The sequence below is a fragment of the Crinia signifera genome, chromosome 1, assembly GCF_055691185.1.
Source record: "Crinia signifera chromosome 1, ASM5569118v1, whole genome shotgun sequence".
In the NCBI taxonomy this organism is placed as follows: Eukaryota; Metazoa; Chordata; class Amphibia; order Anura; family Myobatrachidae; genus Crinia; species Crinia signifera.
Genome location: NC_139217.1, coordinates 12,398,262 through 12,419,995, shown reverse-complemented (window position 1 = coordinate 12,419,995; position 21,734 = coordinate 12,398,262). Strand labels below are relative to the sequence as shown.

The following is a 21,734-nucleotide window of genomic DNA, read 5'->3' as shown; positions in this document are numbered from 1 at the left end:
TGTGTAACATCCCCCTATATGTGCCTGTGTGTATATAGCATCCCCCTATATGTACCTGTGTGTATAACATCCCCCTATATGTGCCTGTGGATATAACATCCTCGGTATGTAACAATCCCCTGTATGACAGATAAATAATACCCATACAGACCGATGCCATAGTATAAGACACATTCTGTGAGAGAATCCGGCAGCTGAGCCATCTGTATTTATAGCTCCTGCAGTTGTGTCCCCCTCCCTCCTGCCTCTCCTCCTTCCCTCTCCTCCATCCTCTCCTGGACTCTCTTCCCCTTCTGCAGCTGCTGAGGCCTAACACCCACTCTGCAGGGACACACTGCCACTCAGGTACCCACAGGGACACGCTGCCACCACTTAGACACTGTCACTCAGTTACCCACAGAGACACACTGCCACCTCTTAGACACTGTCACTCAGCTACCCACAGGGACACACTGCCACTCAGCTACCCACAGAGATACACTGCCGCTCAGCTACCCACAGAGATACACTGCCACTTGGCTACCCACAGAGGTACACTGCCACTCGGCTACCCACAGAGATACACGTCCACACGGCTACCCGCATAGACACACTGCCACTCGTCTACCCACATAGACACACTGCCACTTGTCTACCCAAAGAGACACACTGCCACTCAGGTACCCACAGGGACATGCTGCCACCACTTAGACACCGTCACTCAGCTACCCACAGATACACATTGCCACTCTGCTACCCACAGAGACACACTGCCACTCAGCTACCCACAGAGATACACTGCCACTCGGCTACCCACAGAGATACACTGCCACTCGGCTACCCACAGAGATACACTGCCACACGGCTACCCACAGATATACACTGCCACTCGGCTACCCACAGACATGCACTGCCACTCGGCTACCCACAGACATGCACTGACACTCGGCTACCCACAGAGACGCACTGCCACTCGGCTACCCACAGGGACGCACTGCCACTCTGCTACCCACATAGACACACTGCCACTCAGGTACCCACAGATACACATTGCCACTCGTCTACCAACAGATACACATTGCCACTCGTTTACCCACAGAGACACATTGCCACTCGGCTACCCACAGAGATGCACTGCCACTCGGCTACCCACAGAGATGCACTGCCACTCGGCTACCCACAGAGATGCACTGCCACTCGGCTATCCATAGAGATGCACTGCCACTCGGCTACCCACAGAGATGCACTGCCACTCAGCTACCCACATAGACACACTGCCACTCTGCTACCCACATAGACTGCCCACTGCCACTCATATCCTTTCCCCCCTGCAATATATAAAGACACCCACAAGCATGTACGGTAAATCAGTCACAGAGAGGTATAATGACACCCTGGACATGCAGGAGATCACTAACACGTGTTCGGAAGTTACACAACACACACATATGCTGTATTTGTGTAGCACTTTCCTGTAAACCTTATCACTCATGGTTACTCACATGTAATATGTGTGTGCGCAAGGTATACAGTATATTCACATTTCTCTCATGTCCGGAGTTGTAGTGCACATGGTATAACACACTGAGGACCATTACAAGTACACACATGTCATGGAGAAAGAAGAATGCAGAACTGTAAGTATTTCACTCATTAACTGAGACTCTACATCACCAACACTGAGCTGAGAGGAGACACATGGAGGGGACCAGGAGATGGAGACACGTGGAGATAAGGGAGGTGGTCGAGGAGACACATGCAGGGGACCAGGAGATGGAGACACGTGGAGATAAGGGAGGTGGTGGAGGAGACACATGCAGGGGACCAGGAGATGGAGACACATGGAGATAAGGGAGGTGGTGGAGGAGACACATGGAGGGGACCAGGAGATGGAGAAACATGGAGGAGAACGGCAGATGGAAGCACATGGAGATAAGGGAGGTGGTGGAGGAGACACATGGAGGGGACCAGGAGATGGAGACATGTGGAGATAAGGGAGTTGGTGGAGGAGACACATGGAGGGGACCAGGAGAAGAAGACATGTGCAGATAAGGGAGGTGGTGGAGGAGACACATGGAGGGGACCAGGAGATGGAGACACGTGGAGATAAAGGAGTTGGTGGAGGAAACACATGCAGGGGACCAGAAGATGGAGATATGTGGAGGAGAACAGAAGATGGGAGCACATGGTGATAAGGGAGGTGGTGGAGGAGACACATGGAGGGGACCAGGAGATGGAGAAACATGGAGGAGAACAGGAGATGGAAGCACATGGAGATAAAAGGAGTTGGTGGAGAAGACACATGGAGGGAACCAAGAGATGGAGACATATGGAGTGGTGGAGGAGACACATATAGAGGGGACCATGAGATGGAAACACAAGGAGGAGATCAGGAGTGGAGGACACAGGGAGACAAGGAAATGGTGGAGAAGACACACATGGAGGGGACTAGGAGATTGTGACTCGTGGAGAAGAAAATGAGATGGAAACATATGGAGATAAGGGAGTTGGTGGAGGAGAAACACATGTATGGGATTAGGATATAGTGACATGTGGAGTAAAATAGGTGATGGAAACATAGATAGAGGGATATGGTGGAGGAGACACACATCAAGGAGTCCTGGAGATGGGGACATGAGGAGATAATGGCTGCGGTGGAGGAAACAAGGATACCAGTAGTAGGAAACGAGGATACCAGTAGTTTGGACACATTGAGATAAGGGCAGTAAAGGAGAAAACACACATGGAGGAAACCAGGAGTTTCGAACCTTTAAAGATAAGGGAGATGACACAAGGGATTGGGGACAGAAGCAAAATTCACTTATTCTTGGTAGAAGTGGAGACTGAAATGTTGGACAAGTAGACATACATGATATATGATCATTTATATGGTTAACATGATACAGAACAAAACGACAGGGGGAGCATCATGACAAGAGTGTGTGTGTGTGTGTGTGTGTGTGTGGGGGGGGGGGGGGGGATGCATGCGCCAAAGGTACATGTGCTCCTGAGAAAGTGAGTGCAGCCTTGCAACAAGGTGTGTGGGCTCAAATGGAGTGCCATTTCCACAAGCAACACCCTTGTATCCTCATTCACTCCAGAGCTCATGCCAACCTTTGTCTCCTTAGTCATCGTCCTCTCTCCTCCACAGTCATAACCAGGCTCCTCTTCTCAGACTCTGGCTTGTGAGTGGCAGTCCTCTCCAATGAAGGGGACCCCCCCTCCAGAATTTACCTGCCCAGGCTGAAGCCTGGGGCTGTCCCCGATACCCCTGGGCTGTGGGTACTGGGCTGATCTGTGTGTAAAAAATAGAATAAACCATTGGGTTCTGATGTGGAACTATGAGTCCCAGCAAGCCTGGTCCGTATACTGGGACTTGGAGAACCACAAGTCCCAGCATGCAGCCCATTAATGGGCTTGCTGGGACTCTTAGTTCCACAGCAGAACCAATAGTTAAATAAACAAAAAATTAATAAAATTATTTATTTTTTCATTTTATTTACACTGCAGCCTGCACCGATTCAACTGATCCGTGCAGCCTAAAGCCAAATACGCCTGGAAAATGAGTTTTATTTGACAGGAGTATTTGGCCGACAATTAGCAGCTGTATCCCGTGAATTAGCAGCGTATTTTCAATACGGACGCTTAGTAAACTAGAAATCACCATTCTGTTGAATGGTGATTCCTATTCATTTTCTGTCGATAGCGTATACATTCGTATTCGTATTGTGCCATGAATACGAATTGCTGTATTTTTGGCATAGTAAATGCCAAAAATACAAATACACCTTAAATATTCGTATTTACTAATAGGAATATTTTAGCCATAATTGGCTTCGTACGTTTCCCCCTCAGTAGCGCACGCAGGGGGGGTTTCTGAGTACCCAGAACCCCCCCAGGAGTCTAAAGACCCTAAGCTGAGGGTCCCCTCTTTCCATGGGTACAAGAATTTAAAAAATCGGCCCTTGGGAACCGGAGATATCTGACTTCAGAGCAGTGGTCCCCATCCAAGCCTGTTAATTGCTTTTCCCAGTCAGATATTTCAGGTTCGGTCTGATGTAGAGTTTTTCTGAGGGTATATTCCAAAAGCTGGGACTCTCCTCCTTTGATGGACACTAGTAGCTTGTCTCTACTGTGCCCTGAACCAGAGATATCAGCCTTCCAGCAGCTGGTTACTGCTCCAGCTCCACACACCTGGTATGTAGATTTATATTCTCATTGGCAGATTGCTCTGAACTCTGATCCCCTAGTCCCCAGTACCATTTGGTAGGTGGGATTCTCTGGTTTTTAATTCCATTAAAATCTAAGAAATCTATTTTCAGGAACTGGAGATATCTGCAGTCAAGCAAGCTGTCCTCCCACCAGAAAATTAGGAATAATAAGCCCACTCCACTATATATATTTATTATTATTATTATTATTATTATTATTTATATACATTTGGTCTATCTATAATACTTTAACTGACCCGGCTTTGCTCCGCCCCTCTGGAAACCCCCTTCTGAAAATCCTGCGTTTGCCCCTGCCCCTACAGGTTTTAAAATTTCTGTTCAGCAATTTATGCATCGTAGGAATATAAAATAAATCCAGATTGCGCGTGACTACGCCGGGGCCTCAAACGGCTGCTCGCGCTGCGCAGCAAGGCTGTAACAGGACACCGCTGTTTATATGATTACATATGACACACATTTCCACAGTACATCTATAGAGTTTCAACTTAAGTAACAGAAAAAGGACATTACTGCCTCACAGCGCTGAGGTCATGGGTTCTATTCCCACCATGGCCCTAACTGTGCGGAGTTTGTATATTCTCCCTGTGTCTGAGTGGGTTTCCTCCGGGTACTCCGGTTTCCTCCCACAATCCAAAAATATACTGGTATGCTAATTGGCTCCCAGCAAAATTAACCCTAGAATGTCTGTGTGTGCATGTACATGTGGTATGAAATATAGGACCTTATTCGTTCGCACGGGGACCGATGTTTTGTTATGGGTATGTGTATACACAGGACACAGAATGTTCGCCGGGTGCACTCACTGTGTGACAACCATTCGCAGGACCCTGCGAGCGAGTCACCCTTATGAATGGGTGGCGGCATCCAACCATTCGCAAGGTGGGGTTTGGTGGACAGCCAGAATAACCCCCATAGATTGTAAACTCCACTGGGCAGGGACTGATGTTCAAATATTCTCTGTACAGCGCTGCGGAATATGTGTGCGCTATATAATAACTGGTAATAATATTCTCTGTACAGCGCTGTGGAATATGTGTGCGCTATATAATAACTGGTAATAATATTCTCTGTACAGCGCTGTGGAATATGTGTGTGCTATATAATACCTGGTGGTAATATTATCTGTACAGCGCTGCGGAATATGTGTGCGCCATATAATAACTGGTGATAATATTCTCTGTACAGCGCTGTGGAATATGTGTGCGCTATATAATAACTGGTAATAATAGTCTCTGTACAGCGCTGCGGAATATGTGTGCGCTATATAATAACTGGTAATAATATGCTCTGTACAGCGCTGCGGAATATGTGTGCGCTATATAATAACTGGTAATAATATGCTCTGTACAGCGCTGCGGAATATGTGTGCGCTATATAATAACTGGTAATAATAGTCTCTGTACAGCGCTGCGGAATATGTGTGCGCTATATAATAACTGGTAATAATATGCTCTGTACAGCGCTGCGGAATATGTGTGCGCTATATAATAACTGGTAATAATATGCTCTGTACAGCGCTGCGGAATATGTGTGCGCTATATAATAACTGGTAATAATAGTCTCTGTACAGCGCTGCGGAATATGTGTGCGCTATATAATAACTGGTAATAATAGTCTCTGTACAGCGCTGCGGAATATGTGTGCGCCATATAATAACTGGTGATAATATTCTCTGTACAGCGCTGTGGAATATGTGTGCGCTATATAATAACTGGTAATAATAGTCTCTGTACAGCGCTGCAGAATATGTGTGCGCTATATAATAACTGGTAATAATATTCTCTGTACAGCGCTGTGGAATATGTGTGCGCTATATAATAACTGGTAATAATAGTCTCTGTACAGCGCTGCGGAATATGTGTGCGCTATATAATAACTGGTAATAATACTCTCTGTACAGCGCTGTGGAATATGTGTGCGCTATATAATAACTGGTAATAATAGTCTCTGTACAGCGCTGCGGAATATGTGTGCGCCATATAATAACTGGTGATAATATTCTCTGTACAGCGCTGTGGAATATGTGTGCGCTATATAATAACTGGTGATAATATTCTCTGTACAGCGCTGTGGAATATGTGTGCGCTATATAATAACTGGTAATAATATTCTATGTACAGCGCTGCGGAATATGTGTGCGCTATATAATAACTGGTAATAATAGTCTCTGTACAGTGCTGTGGAATATGTGTGCGCTATATAATAACTGGTAATAATAGTCTCTGTACAGTGCTGTGGAATATGTGTGCGCTATATAAATAACTGGTAATAATATTCTCTGTACAGCGCTGCGGAATATGTGTGCGCTATATAATAACTGGTAATAATAATCTATGTACAGCGCTGCGGAATATGTGTGCGCTATATAATAACTGGTAATAATATTCTCTGTACAGCACTGCGGAATATGTGTGCGCTATATAATAACTGGTAATAATAGTCTCTGTACAGCGCTGTGGAATATGTGCGCTATATAATAACTGGTAATAATAGTCTCTGTACAGCGCTGCGGAATATGTGTGCGCTATATAATAACTGGTAATAATAGTCTCTGTACAGCGCTGCGGAATATGTGTGCGCTATATAATAACTGGTAATAATATTCTCTGTACAGTGCTGCGGAATATGTGTGTGCTATATAATAACTGGTAATAATAGTCTCTGTACAGCGCTGTGGAATATGTGTGCGCTATATAATAACTGGAAATAATAATCTCTGTACAGCGCTGCGGAATATGTGTGCGCTATATAATAACTGGTAATAATAGTCTCTGTACAGCGCTGCGGAATGTGTGCGCTATATAATAACTGGTGATAATATTCTCTGTACAGCGCTGCGGAATATGTGTGCGCTATATAATAACTGGTAATAATATTCTATGTACAGCGCTGCGGAATATGTGTGCGCTATATAATAACTGGTAATAATAGTCTCTGTACAGCGCTGTGGAATATGTGTGCGCTATATAATAACTGGTAATAATATTCTCTGTACAGCGCTGCGGAATATGTGTGCGCTATATAATACCTGGTAATAATAATCTCTGTACAGCGCTGCGGAATATGTGTGCACTATATAATAACTGGTAATAATAGTCTCTGTACAACACTGCGGAATATGTGTGCTCTATATAATAACTGGTAATAATAGTCTCTGTACAGCGCTGCGGAATATGTGTGCGCTATATAATAACTGGTAATAATATTCTCTGTACAGCGCTGGGGAATATGTGTGCGCTATATAATAACTGGTAATAATATTCTCTGTACAGCGCTTCGGAATATGTGTGCGCTATATAATAACTGGTAATAATAGTCTCTGTACAGCGCTGCGGAATATGTGTGCTATATAAATAACTGGTAATAATAGTCTCTGTACAGTGCTGCGGAATATGTGTGCGCTATATAAATAACTGGTAATAATATTCTCTGTACAGCGCTGGGGAATATGTGTGCGCTATATAATAACTGGAAATAATATTCTCTGTACAGCGCTTCGGAATATGTGTGCGCTATATAATAACTGGTAATAATAGTCTCTGTACAGCGCTGCGGAATATGTGTGCACTATATAATAACTGGTAATAATATTCTCTGTACAGCGCTGCGGAATATGTGTGCGCCATATAATAACTGGTGATAATATTCTTTGTACAGCGCTGTGGAATATGTGTGCGCTATATAATAACTGGTAATAATAGTCTCTGTACAGCGCTGCGGAATATGTGTGCGCTATATAATAACTGGTAATAATATTCTCTGTACAGCGCTGTGGAATATGTGTGCGCTATATAATTACTGATAATAATAGTCTCTGTACAGCGCTGCGGAATATGTGTGCGCTATATAATAACTGGTAATAATATTCTCTGTGCAGCGCTGCGGAATATGTGTGCGATATATAAATAACTGGTAATAATAGTCTCTGTACAGCGCTGCGGAATATGTGTGCGCTATATAATAACTGGTAATAATATTCTCTGTACAGCGCTGCGGAATATGTGTGCGCTATATAATAACTGGTAATAATATTCTCTGTACAGCGCTGCGGAATATGTGTGCGCTATATAATAACTGGTAATAATAGTCTCTGTACAGAGCTGCGGAATATGTGTGCGCTATATAATAACTGGTAATAATATTCTCTGTACTGTGGAATATGTGTGCGCTATATAATAACTGGTAATAGTATTCTCTGTACAGCACTGTGGAATATGTGTGCGCTATATAATAACTGGTAATAATAGTCTCTGTACAGCGCTGCGGAATATGTGTGCGCTATATAATAACTGGTAATAATATTCTCTGTACAGCGCTGTGGAATATGTGTGCGCTATATAATAACTGGTAATAATATTCTCTGTGCAGCGCTGCGGAATATGTGTGCGATATATAAATAACTGGTAATAATAGTCTCTGTACAGCGCTGCGGAATATGTGTGCGCTATATAATAACTGGTAATAATATTCTCTGTACAGCGCTGCGGAATATGTGTGCCCTATATAATAACTGGTAATAATAGTCTCTGTACAGCGCTGAGGAATATGTGTGTGCTATATAATAACTGGTAATAATATTCTCTGTACAGCGCTGCAGAATATGTGTGTGCTATATAATAACTGGTAATAATAGTTTCTGTACAGCGCTGCAGAATATGTGTGCGCTATATAATAACTGGTAATAATATTCTCTGTACAGCGCTGTGGAATATGTGTGTGCTATATAATAACTGGTAATAATAGTTTCTGTACAGCGCTGCGGAATATGTGTGCGCTATATAATTACTGATAATAATAGTCTCTGTACAGCGCTGCGGAATATGTGTGCGCTATATAATAACTGGTAATAATAGTCTCTGTACAGCGCTGCGGAATATGTGTGCGCTATATAAATGACTGATAATAATAGTCTCTGTACAGCGCTGAGGAATATGTGTGCGCTATATAATAGCTGGTAATAAGTCTCTGTTACAGCGCTGCGGAATATGTGTGCGCTATATAATAGCTGGTAATAAGTCTCTGTACAGCGCTGCGGAATATGTGTGCGCTATATAATAACTGGTAATAATAGTCTCTGTACAGCGCTGTGGAATATGTGTGCGCTATATAATTACTGATAATAATAGTCTCTGTACAGCGCTGCGGAATATGTGTGCGCTATATAATAACTGGTAATAATAGTCTCTGTACAGCGCTGCGGAATATGTGTGCGCTATATAAATGACTGGTAATAATAGTCTCTGTACAGCGCTGAGGAATATGTGTGCGCTATATAATAGCTGGTAATAAGTCTCTGTACAGCGCTGCGGAATATGTGTGCGCTATATAATAGCTGGTAATAAGTCTCTGTACAGCGCTGCGGAATATGTGTGCGCTATATAATAACTGGTAATAATAGTCTCTGTACAGCGCTGCGGAATATGTGTGCGCTATATAATAACTGGTAATAATATTCTCTGTACAGCGCTGCGGAATATGTGTGCGCTATATAATAACTGGTAATAATATTCTCTGTACAGCGCTGGGGAATATGTGTGCGCTATATAATAACTGGTAATAATAGTCTCTGTACAGCGCTGCGGAATATGTGTGCGCTATATAATAACTGGTAATAATAGTCTCTGTACAGCGCTGTGGAATATGTGTGCACTATATAATAACTGGTAATAATAGTCTCTGTACAGCGCTGCGGAATGTGTGCGCTATATAATAACTGGTGATAATATTCTCTGTACAGCGCTGCGGAATATGTGTGCGCTATATAATAACTGGTAATAATATTCTATGTACAGCGCTGCGGAATATGTGTGCGCTATATAATAACTGGTAATAATAGTCTCTGTACAGCGCTGTGGAATATGTGTGCGCTATATAATAACTGGTAATAATATTCTCTGTACAGCGCTGCGGAATATGTGTGCGCTATATAATACCTGGTAATAATAATCTCTGTACAGCGCTGCGGAATATGTGTGCACTATATAATAACTGGTAATAATAGTCTCTGTACAACACTGCGGAATATGTGTGCTCTATATAATAACTGGTAATAATAGTCTCTGTACAGCGCTGCGGAATATGTGTGCGCTATATAATAACTGGTAATAATATTCTCTGTACAGCGCTGGGGAATATGTGTGCGCTATATAATAACTGGTAATAATATTCTCTGTACAGCGCTTCGGAATATGTGTGCGCTATATAATAACTGGTAATAATAGTCTCTGTACAGCGCTGCGGAATATGTGTGCTATATAAATAACTGGTAATAATAGTCTCTGTACAGTGCTGCGGAATATGTGTGCGCTATATAAATAACTGGTAATAATATTCTCTGTACAGCGCTGGGGAATATGTGTGCGCTATATAATAACTGGAAATAATATTCTCTGTACTGCGCTTCGGAATATGTGTGCGCTATATAATAACTGGTAATAATAGTCTCTGTACAGCGCTGCGGAATATGTGTGCACTATATAATAACTGGTAATAATATTCTCTGTACAGCGCTGCGGAATATGTGTGCGCCATATAATAACTGGTGATAATATTCTTTGTACAGCGCTGTGGAATATGTGTGCGCTATATAATAACTGGTAATAATAGTCTCTGTACAGCGCTGCGGAATATGTGTGCGCTATATAATAACTGGTAATAATATTCTCTGTACAGCGCTGTGGAATATGTGTGCGCTATATAATTACTGATAATAATAGTCTCTGTACAGCGCTGCGGAATATGTGTGCGCTATATAATAACTGGTAATAATATTCTCTGTGCAGCGCTGCGGAATATGTGTGCGATATATAAATAACTGGTAATAATAGTCTCTGTACAGCGCTGCGGAATATGTGTGCGCTATATAATAACTGGTAATAATATTCTCTGTACAGCGCTGCGGAATATGTGTGCGCTATATAATAACTGGTAATAATATTCTCTGTACAGCGCTGCGGAATATGTGTGCGCTATATAATAACTGGTAATAATAGTCTCTGTACAGAGCTGCGGAATATGTGTGCGCTATATAATAACTGGTAATAATATTCTCTGTACTGTGGAATATGTGTGCGCTATATAATAACTGGTAATAATAGTCTCTGTACAGCGCTGCGGAATATGTGTGCGCTATATAATAACTGGTAATAATATTCTCTGTACAGCGCTGGGGAATATGTGTGCGCTATATAATAACTGGTAATAATATTCTCTGTGCAGCGCTGCGGAATATGTGTGCGATATATAAATAACTGGTAATAATAGTCTCTGTACAGCGCTGCGGAATATGTGTGCGCTATATAATAACTGGTAATAATATTCTCTGTACAGCGCTGCGGAATATGTGTGCCCTATATAATAACTGGTAATAATAGTCTCTGTACAGCGCTGAGGAATATGTGTGTGCTATATAATAACTGGTAATAATATTCTCTGTACAGCGCTGCGGAATATGTGTGTGCTATATAATAACTGGTAATAATAGTTTCTGTACAGCGCTGCAGAATATGTGTGCGCTATATAATAACTGGTAATAATATTCTCTGTACAGCGCTGTGGAATATGTGTGTGCTATATAATAACTGGTAATAATAGTTTCTGTACAGCGCTGCGGAATATGTGTGCGCTATATAATTACTGATAATAATAGTCTCTGTACAGCGCTGCGGAATATGTGTGCGCTATATAATAACTGGTAATAATAGTCTCTGTACAGCGCTGCGGAATATGTGTGCGCTATATAAATGACTGATAATAATAGTCTCTGTACAGCGCTGAGGAATATGTGTGCGCTATATAATAGCTGGTAATAAGTCTCTGTACAGCGCTGCGGAATATGTGTGCGCTATATAATAGCTGGTAATAAGTCTCTGTACAGCGCTGCGGAATATGTGTGCGCTATATAATAACTGGTAATAATAGTCTCTGTACAGCGCTGTGGAATATGTGTGCGCTATATAATTACTGATAATAATAGTCTCTGTACAGCGCTGCGGAATATGTGTGCGCTATATAATAACTGGTAATAATAGTCTCTGTACAGCGCTGCGGAATATGTGTGCGCTATATAAATAACTGGTAATAATAGTCTCTGTACAGCGCTGCGGAATATGTGTGCGCTATATAATAACTGGTAATAATAATCTCTGTACAGCGCTGCGGAATATGTGTGCGCTATATAATAACTGGTAATATTCTCTGTACAGCGCTGCGGAATATGTGTGCGCTATATAATAACTGGTAATAAGTCTCTGTACAGCACTGCGGAATATGTGTGCGCTATATAATAACTGGTAATAATAATCTCTGTACAGCGCTGCGGAATATGTGTGCGCTATATAATACATGGTAATAATAGTCTCTGTACAGCGCTGCGGAATATGTGTGCGCTATATAATAACTGGTAATAAGTCTCTGTACAGCGCTGCGGAATATGTGTGCGCTATATAAATAACTGGTAATAAATATATCTATCTATCAGCTGACCCTGTCCACTCTCTAACATGCACATTGCCTCGTTTCCAGGACACGGACATCCAGAAACGTATAGACCACGAGGTGCGGATTCGGGAAGGAGCGGTGAAGCTGCTCGGAGCGTGTACACAGAAAGAACAGGCTTTGGAGGCAGCCAAGAGTCTCCTAGTATGTAACAGCCGGATTATGACATATATGTCTGAGCTCCAGCATCGCAAGGAAGAGCAGGTTCTCCAGCACAGCACACGCAGGTATGTGGCAGGGAGATGCAGGTATGTGGCAGGGAGACGTGGTGTGACAGGGGGACGTGGTGTGACAGGGAGACGTGGTGAGGCAGGGACGCGCGGTGAGGCAGGGACACGCGGTGATGCAGGGACACCACGTGGTGAGGCAGGGACACCACGTGGTGAGGCAGGGACGCGAGGTGTGGCAGGGACGTGCAGTGTGACAGGGAGACGCTCACCATGTAATGATTCCCCAGTGTGTGCAGTGTGTGCGTAGCCCAGGACTTACTCAGCGGCTGTGATAGAATCAGGCTGATCGGGGGAGGAGCTGATGTCACATGACTTCCCCTCATGCACCTGGCCACACCTGCGTATTACCTGACACTCCCAGATAACAGCCGCTCACCATGTAATGATTCCCCAGTGTGTGCAGTGTGTGCGTAGCCCAGGACTTACTCAGCGGCTGTGATAGAATCAGGCTGATCGGGGGAGGAGCTGATGTCACATGACTTCCCCTCATGCACCTGGCCACACCTGCGTATTACCTGACACTCCCAGATAACAGCCGCTCACCATGTAATGATTCCCCAGTGTGTGCAGTGTGTGCGTAGCCCAGGACTTACTCAGCAGCTGTGATAGAATCAGGCTGATCGGGGGAGGAGCTGATGTCACATGACTTCCCCTCACACACTTGGCCACGCCTGCGTATTACCTGACACTCCCAGATAACAGCCGCTCACCATGTAATGATTCCCCAGTGTGTGCAGTCTGTGTGTAGCCCAGGACTTACTCAGCGGCTGTGATAGAATCAGGCTGATCGGGGGCGGAGCTGACATCACATGACTTCCCCTCACACACCTGGCCACACCTGCGTATTCCCTGACACTCCCAGATAACAGCTGCTCCGCCTGTGATGATTCCCCAGTGTGTGCAGTCTGTGTGTAGCCCAGGACTTACTCAGCGGCTGTGATAGAATCAGGCTGATCAGGGGTGGAGCTGATGTCACATGACTTCCCCTCACACACCTGGCCACGCCTGCGTATTACCTGACACTCCCAGATAACAGCCGCTCACCATGTAATGATTCCCCAGTGTGTGCAGTCTGTGTGTAGCCCAGGACTTACTCAGCGGCTGTGATAGAATCAGGCTGATCGGGGGCGGAGCTGACATCACATGACTTCCCCTCACACACCTGGCCACACCTGCGTATTCCCTGACACTCCCAGATAACAGCCACTCACCATGTAATGATTCCCCAGTGTGTGCAGTGTGTGTGTAGCCCAGAACTTACTCAGCGACTGTGATAGAATCAGGCTGATCGGGGGTGGAGCTGATGTCACATGACTTCCCCTCACACACCTGGCCACACCTGCGTATTCCCTGACACTCCCAGATAACAGCTGCTCCGCCTGTGATGATTCCCCAGTGTGTGCAGTCTGTGTGTAGCCCAGGACTTACTCAGCGGCTGTGATAGAATCAGGCTGATCAGGGGTGGAGCTGATGTCACATGACTTCCCCTCACACACCTGGCCACGCCTGCGTATTACCTGACACTCCCAGATAACAGCCGCTCACCATGTAATGATTCCCCAGTGTGTGCAGTCTGTGTGTAGCCCAGGACTTACTCAGCGGCTTTGATAGAATCAGGCTGATCGGGGGCGGAGCTGACATCACATGACTTCCCCTCACACACCTGGCCACGCCTGCGTATTACATGACACTCCCAGATAACAGCTGCTCCGCCTGTGATGATTCCCCAGTGTGTGCAGTCTGTGTGTAGCTCAGGTGAACGCTGATTCATACTGCAGATGTCTGACCCACCGGTCATTGTCACACCCTAGTTTAAAGGTTAGGGGGCAACAAATTTCAATTTGCCTCCGGGCAACTGGGATGAATTCCACCTCGGCTGTGATCGCTTACTCATTCTGTGTGTGGGCATGATATCATTAGGCCACAAGTGTTCTGGATTTCAAGGAAAATTGTATAAAACAGTGGTATCAAACTCATGGCCCTCCAGCTTTTGTGGAACTACACGTCCCAGCATGCCCTGATCTTATATAATGGATTGCTAAAACTGTGGCAGGGCATGCTGGGATGTGTAGAGGGCCATGAGTTAGAGACCACTGGTATAAGAGATTGGATTGATCAGTACATATGCCCAGGTGTGGGCACCGTAGTCTTCCCAACACACAATGATATTCTATAGGGCTGTCTGTTCGAGTGATGGGAGTTTAGCTCTTTATTGTGTATATAATATAATATATAATATGTAACAGCAGGTAACACTGCATGTGTATAATATACTAGTATGCCCGCTCGGAACAAAAACTTCAGCAGCTAGTTTGCTACCTTCTGTGTTTGTGCATGTGTGAGAAAGATGTAGTGTCATTCTCTGCCAGCAGATGGCAGTGTATCGGAGACTCATGGACACTAGATATAGATAATCTGTTTAATGAGGACCAGCAGTATAGAATAGAGATGGCATATGGGGATGCTGATAGGCTGATATGGATCATGTGACCCAAAGGCTTATTGTACCATGTGTTTTCCAGGCCGTCAGATGGAGGTTCTGTAGATGACCGTCTCCCATGCAAAGGAAAACTCTCTATCTCAGGTACCGCATGGACTATAGAGCAGTATGAGGAGTAGGATGTAATAGAGGTGCCTGTGTCTGTGGTTGGATGTATCTGTGGTGGGATGGATCAGTGGCCTGTGTGTCTGTGGTGGGATGGATCAGTGGTCTGTGTGTCTGTGGTGGGATGGATCAGTGGTCTGTGTCTGTGGTGGGATGGATCAGTGGCCTGTGTGTCTGTGGTGGGATGGATCAGTGGTCTGTGTCTGTGGTTGGATGGATCAGTGGTCTGTGTCTGTGGTGGGATGGATCAGTGGCCTGTGTGTCTGTGGTGGGATGGATCAGTGGTCTGCGGTGGGATGATTAAGTGGTTTATGTGTATGTGGTGGGATGGATCAGTGGTATCTGTGGTGGGATGTATCAGTGGTCTGTGTGTCTGTGGTGGGATGGATCAATGGTATATGTGGTGGGATGAATCAGTGGTCTGTGTGTCTGTGGTGGGATGGATCAGTGGTATCTGTGGTGGGATGGATCAGTGGTCTGTGTGCCTGTGGTGGGATGGATCAGTGGTCTGTCTGTCTGTCTGCGGTGGGATGGATCAGTGGTCTGTGTATCTGTGGTGGGATGGATCAGTGATGTCTGTGGTGGGATGGATCAGTGGTCTGTGTGTATGTGGTGGGATGGATCATTGGTCTGTATGTATGTGGTGGGATGGATCAGTGATCTGTGTCTGTGGTGGGATGGATCAGTGGTCTGTGTCTGCAGTGGGATAGATCAGTGGCCTGTGTGTCTGTGGTGGGATGGATCAGTGATGTCTGTGGTGGGATGGATCAGTGGTCTGTGTGTATGTGGTGGGATGGATCATTGGTCTGTATGTATGTGGTGGGATGGATCAGTGATCTGTGTCTGTGGTGGGATGGATCAGTGGTCTGTGTCTGCAGTGGGATAGATCAGTGGCCTGTGTGTCTGTGGTGGGATGGATCAGTGGTCTGCGGTGGGATGATCAAGTGGTTTATGTGTATGTGGTGGGATGGATCAGTGGTATCTGTGGCGGGATGTATCAGTGGTCTGTGTGTCTGTGGTGGGATGGATCAGTGGTCTGTGTCTGTGGTGGGATGTATCAGTGGTGTCTGTGGTGGGATGTATCAGTGGTCTGTGTGTCTGTGGTGGGATGGATCAGTGGTCTGTGTGTCTGTGGTGGGATGGATCAGTGGTCTGTGTCTGTGGTGGGATGAATCAGTAGTATCTGTGGTGGATGTATCAGTGGTGTCTGTGGTGGGATGTATCAGTGGTCTGTGTGTCTGTGGTGGTATGGATCAGTGGTCTGTGTGTCTGTGGTGAGATGGATCAGTGGTATCTGTGGTGGGATGGATCAGTGGTCTTTGTGTCTGTGGTGGGATGGATCAGTGGTCTGTGTGTCTGTGGTGGGATTGATCAGTGGTCTGTTTGTCTGTGGTGGGATGTATCAGTGGTATCTGTGGTGGGATGTATTAGTGGTCTGTGTCAGTGGTGGGATGGATCAGTGTTGTGTGTGTCTGTGGTGGGATGTACCAGTGGTGTCTGTGGTGGGGTGGATCAGTGCCCTGTGTGTCTGTGGTGGGATGGATCAGTGGTCTGCGGTGGGATGATTAAGTTGTTTATGTGTATGTGGTGGGATGGATCAGTGGTGTCTGTGTTGGGATGTATCAGTGGTCTGTGTGTCTGTGGTGGGATGGATCAGTGGTCTGTGTTTCTGTGGTGGGATGGATCAGTGGTCTGTTTGCCTGTGGTGGGATGTATCAGTGGTATCTGTGGTGGAATGTATCAGTGGTGTCTGTGGTGAGATGTATCAGTGGTCTATGTGTCTGTGGTGGGATAGATCAGTGGTATCTGTGGTGGGATGTGTCAGTGGTCTTTGTGTCTGGTGGGTTGGATCAGTGGTCTGTGTCTGTGGTGGGATGGATCAGTGATATCTGTGGTGGGATGGATCAGTGGTCGGTGTGTCTGTGGTGGGATGTATCAGTTGGTCTGTGATGAGATGGATCAGTGGTCTATGGTGGGATGTATCAGTGGTCTGTGGTCGGATGAATCGGCGGTCTATGTGTCTGTGGTGGGATGGATCAGTGGTCTTTGTATGTGGTGGGATGGATCAGTGGTCTGTGTATCTATGGTGGGATTGATCAGTGGTCTGTGTCTGTGGTGGGATGGATCAGTGGTCCGTGTATCTGTGGTGGGATGGATCAGTGGTCTGTGTCTGTGGTGGGATGGATCAGTGGTCTGTGTCTGTGGTGGGATGGATCAGTGGTCTGTGTCTGTGGTGGGATGGATCAGTGGTCTGTGGTGGGATGTATCAGTGGTCTATGTGTCTGTGATGGGATTGCTCAGTGTCTGTGTCTGTGCTGAGATGGATCAGTGGTATCTGTGTCTGTGGCAGGATAACACTCCTTTGACATTTATAGGGTGACAGTACTGCTATGCGGGTATGTATGGTGGGTGTGACATTATAGGGTGACAGTACTGCTATGCGGGTATGTATGGTGGGTGTGACATTATGGGGTAACAGTACTGCAATGCGGGTATGTATGGTAGGTGTGACATTTATAGGGTGACAGTACTGCTATGCGGGTATGTATGGTGGGTGTGACATTATGGGGTAACAGTACTGCTATGCGGGTATGTATGATGGGTGTGACATTATGGGGTAACAGTACTGCTATGCGGGTATGTATGGTGGGTGTGACATTATGGGGTGACAGTACTGCTATGCGGGTATGTATGGTGGGTGTGACATTATGGGGTAACAGTACTGCTATGCGGGTATGTATGGTGGGTGTGACATTATGGGGTAACAGTACTGCTATGCGGGTATGTATGGTGGGTGTGACATTATGGGGTAACAGTACTGCTATGCGGGTATGTATGATGGGTGTGACATTATGGGGTAACAGTACTGCTATGCGGGTATGTATGATGGGTGTGACATTATGGGGTAACAGTACTGCTATGCGGATATGTAAGTGCCCGGGGGGTATGTAAGCGGGAGAGTGGGTGTGACATTATGGGGGAACAGTACTGCTATGTGAATATGTAAGTGCCCGGCGGATATGTTGTGCCCGGCGGGTATGTAAGTGCCCGGGGGGACAGCGGGTGTGACAAGTCTTCCTATCTCTTCCAGATCTCAGGATCCCGCTCATGTGGAAGGACAGCGAATACTTCAGGAATAGAGGAGGTGATATAGAACCCCCTTACCCTGGGCACATACTCACCCAGTGTACACAGCGGCCAGCACGACATCTCCCACCAGACAGGATCCACATCCGCTCCGCGCTCCATGTTCCATTCCCTTATTTAGGATATATATATATATGCGCATCAAACATGGAGGCTGATTGTGCACTGTCTGTATCGGATACAGGGGGAGATGTTTTCCTGATGCTCGTGTGACGTTGCGAGACTGCTGGTCTTTGTAGTGGGGTCAGTCACATTCTCTCTAAAATACTTTATCTGCTTTCTCACCTTTTCTATGTCGCAGAGCTTCATCGCTGTGCGGTGTTCTGCGCTCTGCAGATCCGGGGCGAGGTCTATGACACAGAGATGGTTTTTGTGGATCGGACATCGACGGACATCTGCTTTGAAAATGCAATTGTGTTGTGAGTGATCTGTTACTATAGTGAGGACACAGCGCCCAGCATATAATATCCCAGCGGTTATATTACCACCCGGCCTAACGCCAGTACCACCTGTATTATAGTGAGGACACAGTGTCCAGCATATAATATCACAGCGGTTATATTACCACCCGGACTAACACCAGTACCACCTGTATTATACTGAGGACACAGTGCCCAGCATATAATATCACAGCGGCTATATTACCACCCGGACTAACACCAGTACCACCTGTATTATACTGAGGACACAGTGTCCAGCATATAATATCACAGCGGTTATATTACCACCCAGCATAACGCCAGTACCACCTGTATTATACTGAGGACACAGTGTCCAGCATATAATATCACAGCGGCTATATTACCACCCAGCCTAACGCAAGTACCACCTGTATTATAGTGTGGACACAGTGCCCAGCATATAATATCACAGCGGTTATATTACCACCCGGCCTAACACCAGTACCACCTGTATTATAGTGAGGACACAGTGTCCAGCATATAATATCACAGCGGTTATATTACCACCCAGCCTAACGCCAGTACCACCTGTATTATACTGAGGACACAGTGTCCAGCATATAATATCACAGCGGCTATATTACCACCCATCCTAACGCAAGTACCACCTGTATTATAGTGTGGACACAGTGCCCAGCATATAATTTCACAGCAGTTATATTACCACCCGGACTAACACCAGTACCAGCTGTATTATACTGAGGACACAGTGTCCAGCATATAATATCACAGCGGTTATATTACCACCCGGACTAACGCCAATACCACCTGTATTATACTGAGGACACAGTGTCCAGCATATAATATCACAGCGGTTATATTACCACCCGGACTAACGCCAGTACCAGCTATATTATACTGAGGACACAGTGTCCAGCATATAATATCACAGCGGTTATATTACCACCCGGCCTAACACCAGTACCACCTGTATTATACTGAGGACACAGTGCACAGCATATAATATCACAGCGGTTATATTACCACCCGGACTAACGCCAGTACCACCTGTATTATAGTGAGGACACAGTGTCCAGCATATAATATCACAGTGGCTATATTACCACCCGGTCTAACACCAGTACCACCTGTATTATACTGAGGACACAGTGTCCAGCATATAATATCACAGCAGTTATATTACCACCGGGCCTAACGCCAGTACCACCTGTATTATACTGAGGACACAGCGCCCAGCATATAATATCACAGCGGTTATATTACCACCCGGCCTAACACCAGTACCAGCTGTATTATAGTGAGGACACAGTGTCCAGCATATAATATCACAGCGGTTATATTACCACCCGGACTAACGCCAATACCACCTGTATTATACTGAGGACACAGTGTCCAGCAAATAATATCACAGCGGTTATATTACCACCCGGCCTAACACCAGTACCACCTGTATTATAGTGAGGACACAGTGTCCAGCATATAATATCACAGCGGTTATATTACCACCCAGCATAACGCCAGTACCACCTGTATTATACTGAGGACACAGTGTCCAGCATATAATATCACAGCGGCTATATTACCACCCAGCCTAACGCAAGTACCACCTGTATTATAGTGTGGACACAGTGCCCAGCATATAATTTCACAGCAGTTATATTACCACCCGGACTAACACCAGTACCAGCTGTATTATACTGAGGACACAGTGTCCAGCATATAATATCACAGCGGTTATATTACCACCCGGACTAACGCCAATACCACCTGTATTATACTGAGGACACAGTGTCCAGCATATAATATCACAGCGGTTATATTACCACCCGGACTAACGCCAGTACCAGCTATATTATAGTGAGGACACAGTGCCCAGCATATAATATCACAGCAGTTATATTACCACCCGGACTAACGCCAGTACCAGCTATATTATACTGAGGACACAGTGTCCAGCATATAATATCACAGCGGTTATATTACCACCCGGCCTAACACCAGTACCACCTGTATTATACTGAGGACACAGTGCCCAGCATATAATATCACAGCGGATATATTACCACCCGGACTAACGCCAGTACCACCTGTATTATAGTGAGGACACAGTGTCCAGCATATAATATCACAGTGGCTATATTACCACCCGGCCTAACACCAGTACCACCTGTATTATACTGAGGACACAGTGTCCAGCATATAATATCACAGCAGTTATATTACCACCGGGCCTAACGCCAGTACCACCTGTATTATACTGAGGACACAGTGTCCAGCATATAATATCACAGCGGTTATATTACCACCCAGCCTAACGCAAGTACCACCTGTATTATAGTGAGGACACAGAGCCCAGCATATAATTTCACAGCAGTTATATTACCACCCGGACTAACACCAGTACCAGCTGTATTATACTGAGGACACAGTGCCCAGCATATAATATCACAGCGGTTATATTACCACCCGGACTAACGCCAATACCACCTGTATTATACTGAGGACACAGTGTCCAGCATATAATATCACAGCAGTTATATTACCACCCGGACTAACACCAGTACCACCTGTATTATAGTGAGGACACAGTGTCCAGCATATAATATCACAGCGGTTATATTAC

General features: G+C 45.4%; 1 protein-coding gene across 9 annotated transcripts in view; it reads left to right on the top strand.

Annotated features, from left to right (window-relative positions):
* Nucleotides 1-21,734, top strand: part of RTKN (rhotekin) — an 89,698-nt gene that overhangs the window by 42,072 nt on the left and 25,892 nt on the right. For 6 of the 9 annotated variants that reach the window (XM_083176306.1, XM_083176561.1, XM_083176222.1 and 3 more), the window contains exons 2-5: nt 12,735-12,934; nt 15,460-15,521; nt 18,634-18,687; nt 18,991-19,108. In XM_083176306.1, coding sequence (XP_083032432.1) covers nt 12,735-12,934; nt 15,460-15,521; nt 18,634-18,687; nt 18,991-19,108 — 434 coding nt within the window. Of the gene's footprint in view, nt 1-228; nt 346-1,539; nt 1,617-12,734; nt 12,935-15,459; nt 15,522-18,633; nt 18,688-18,990; nt 19,109-21,734 lie in introns of those variants that run through there. The other 3 variants (XM_083176394.1, XM_083176476.1, XM_083176641.1) reach the window with 3 other exon arrangements.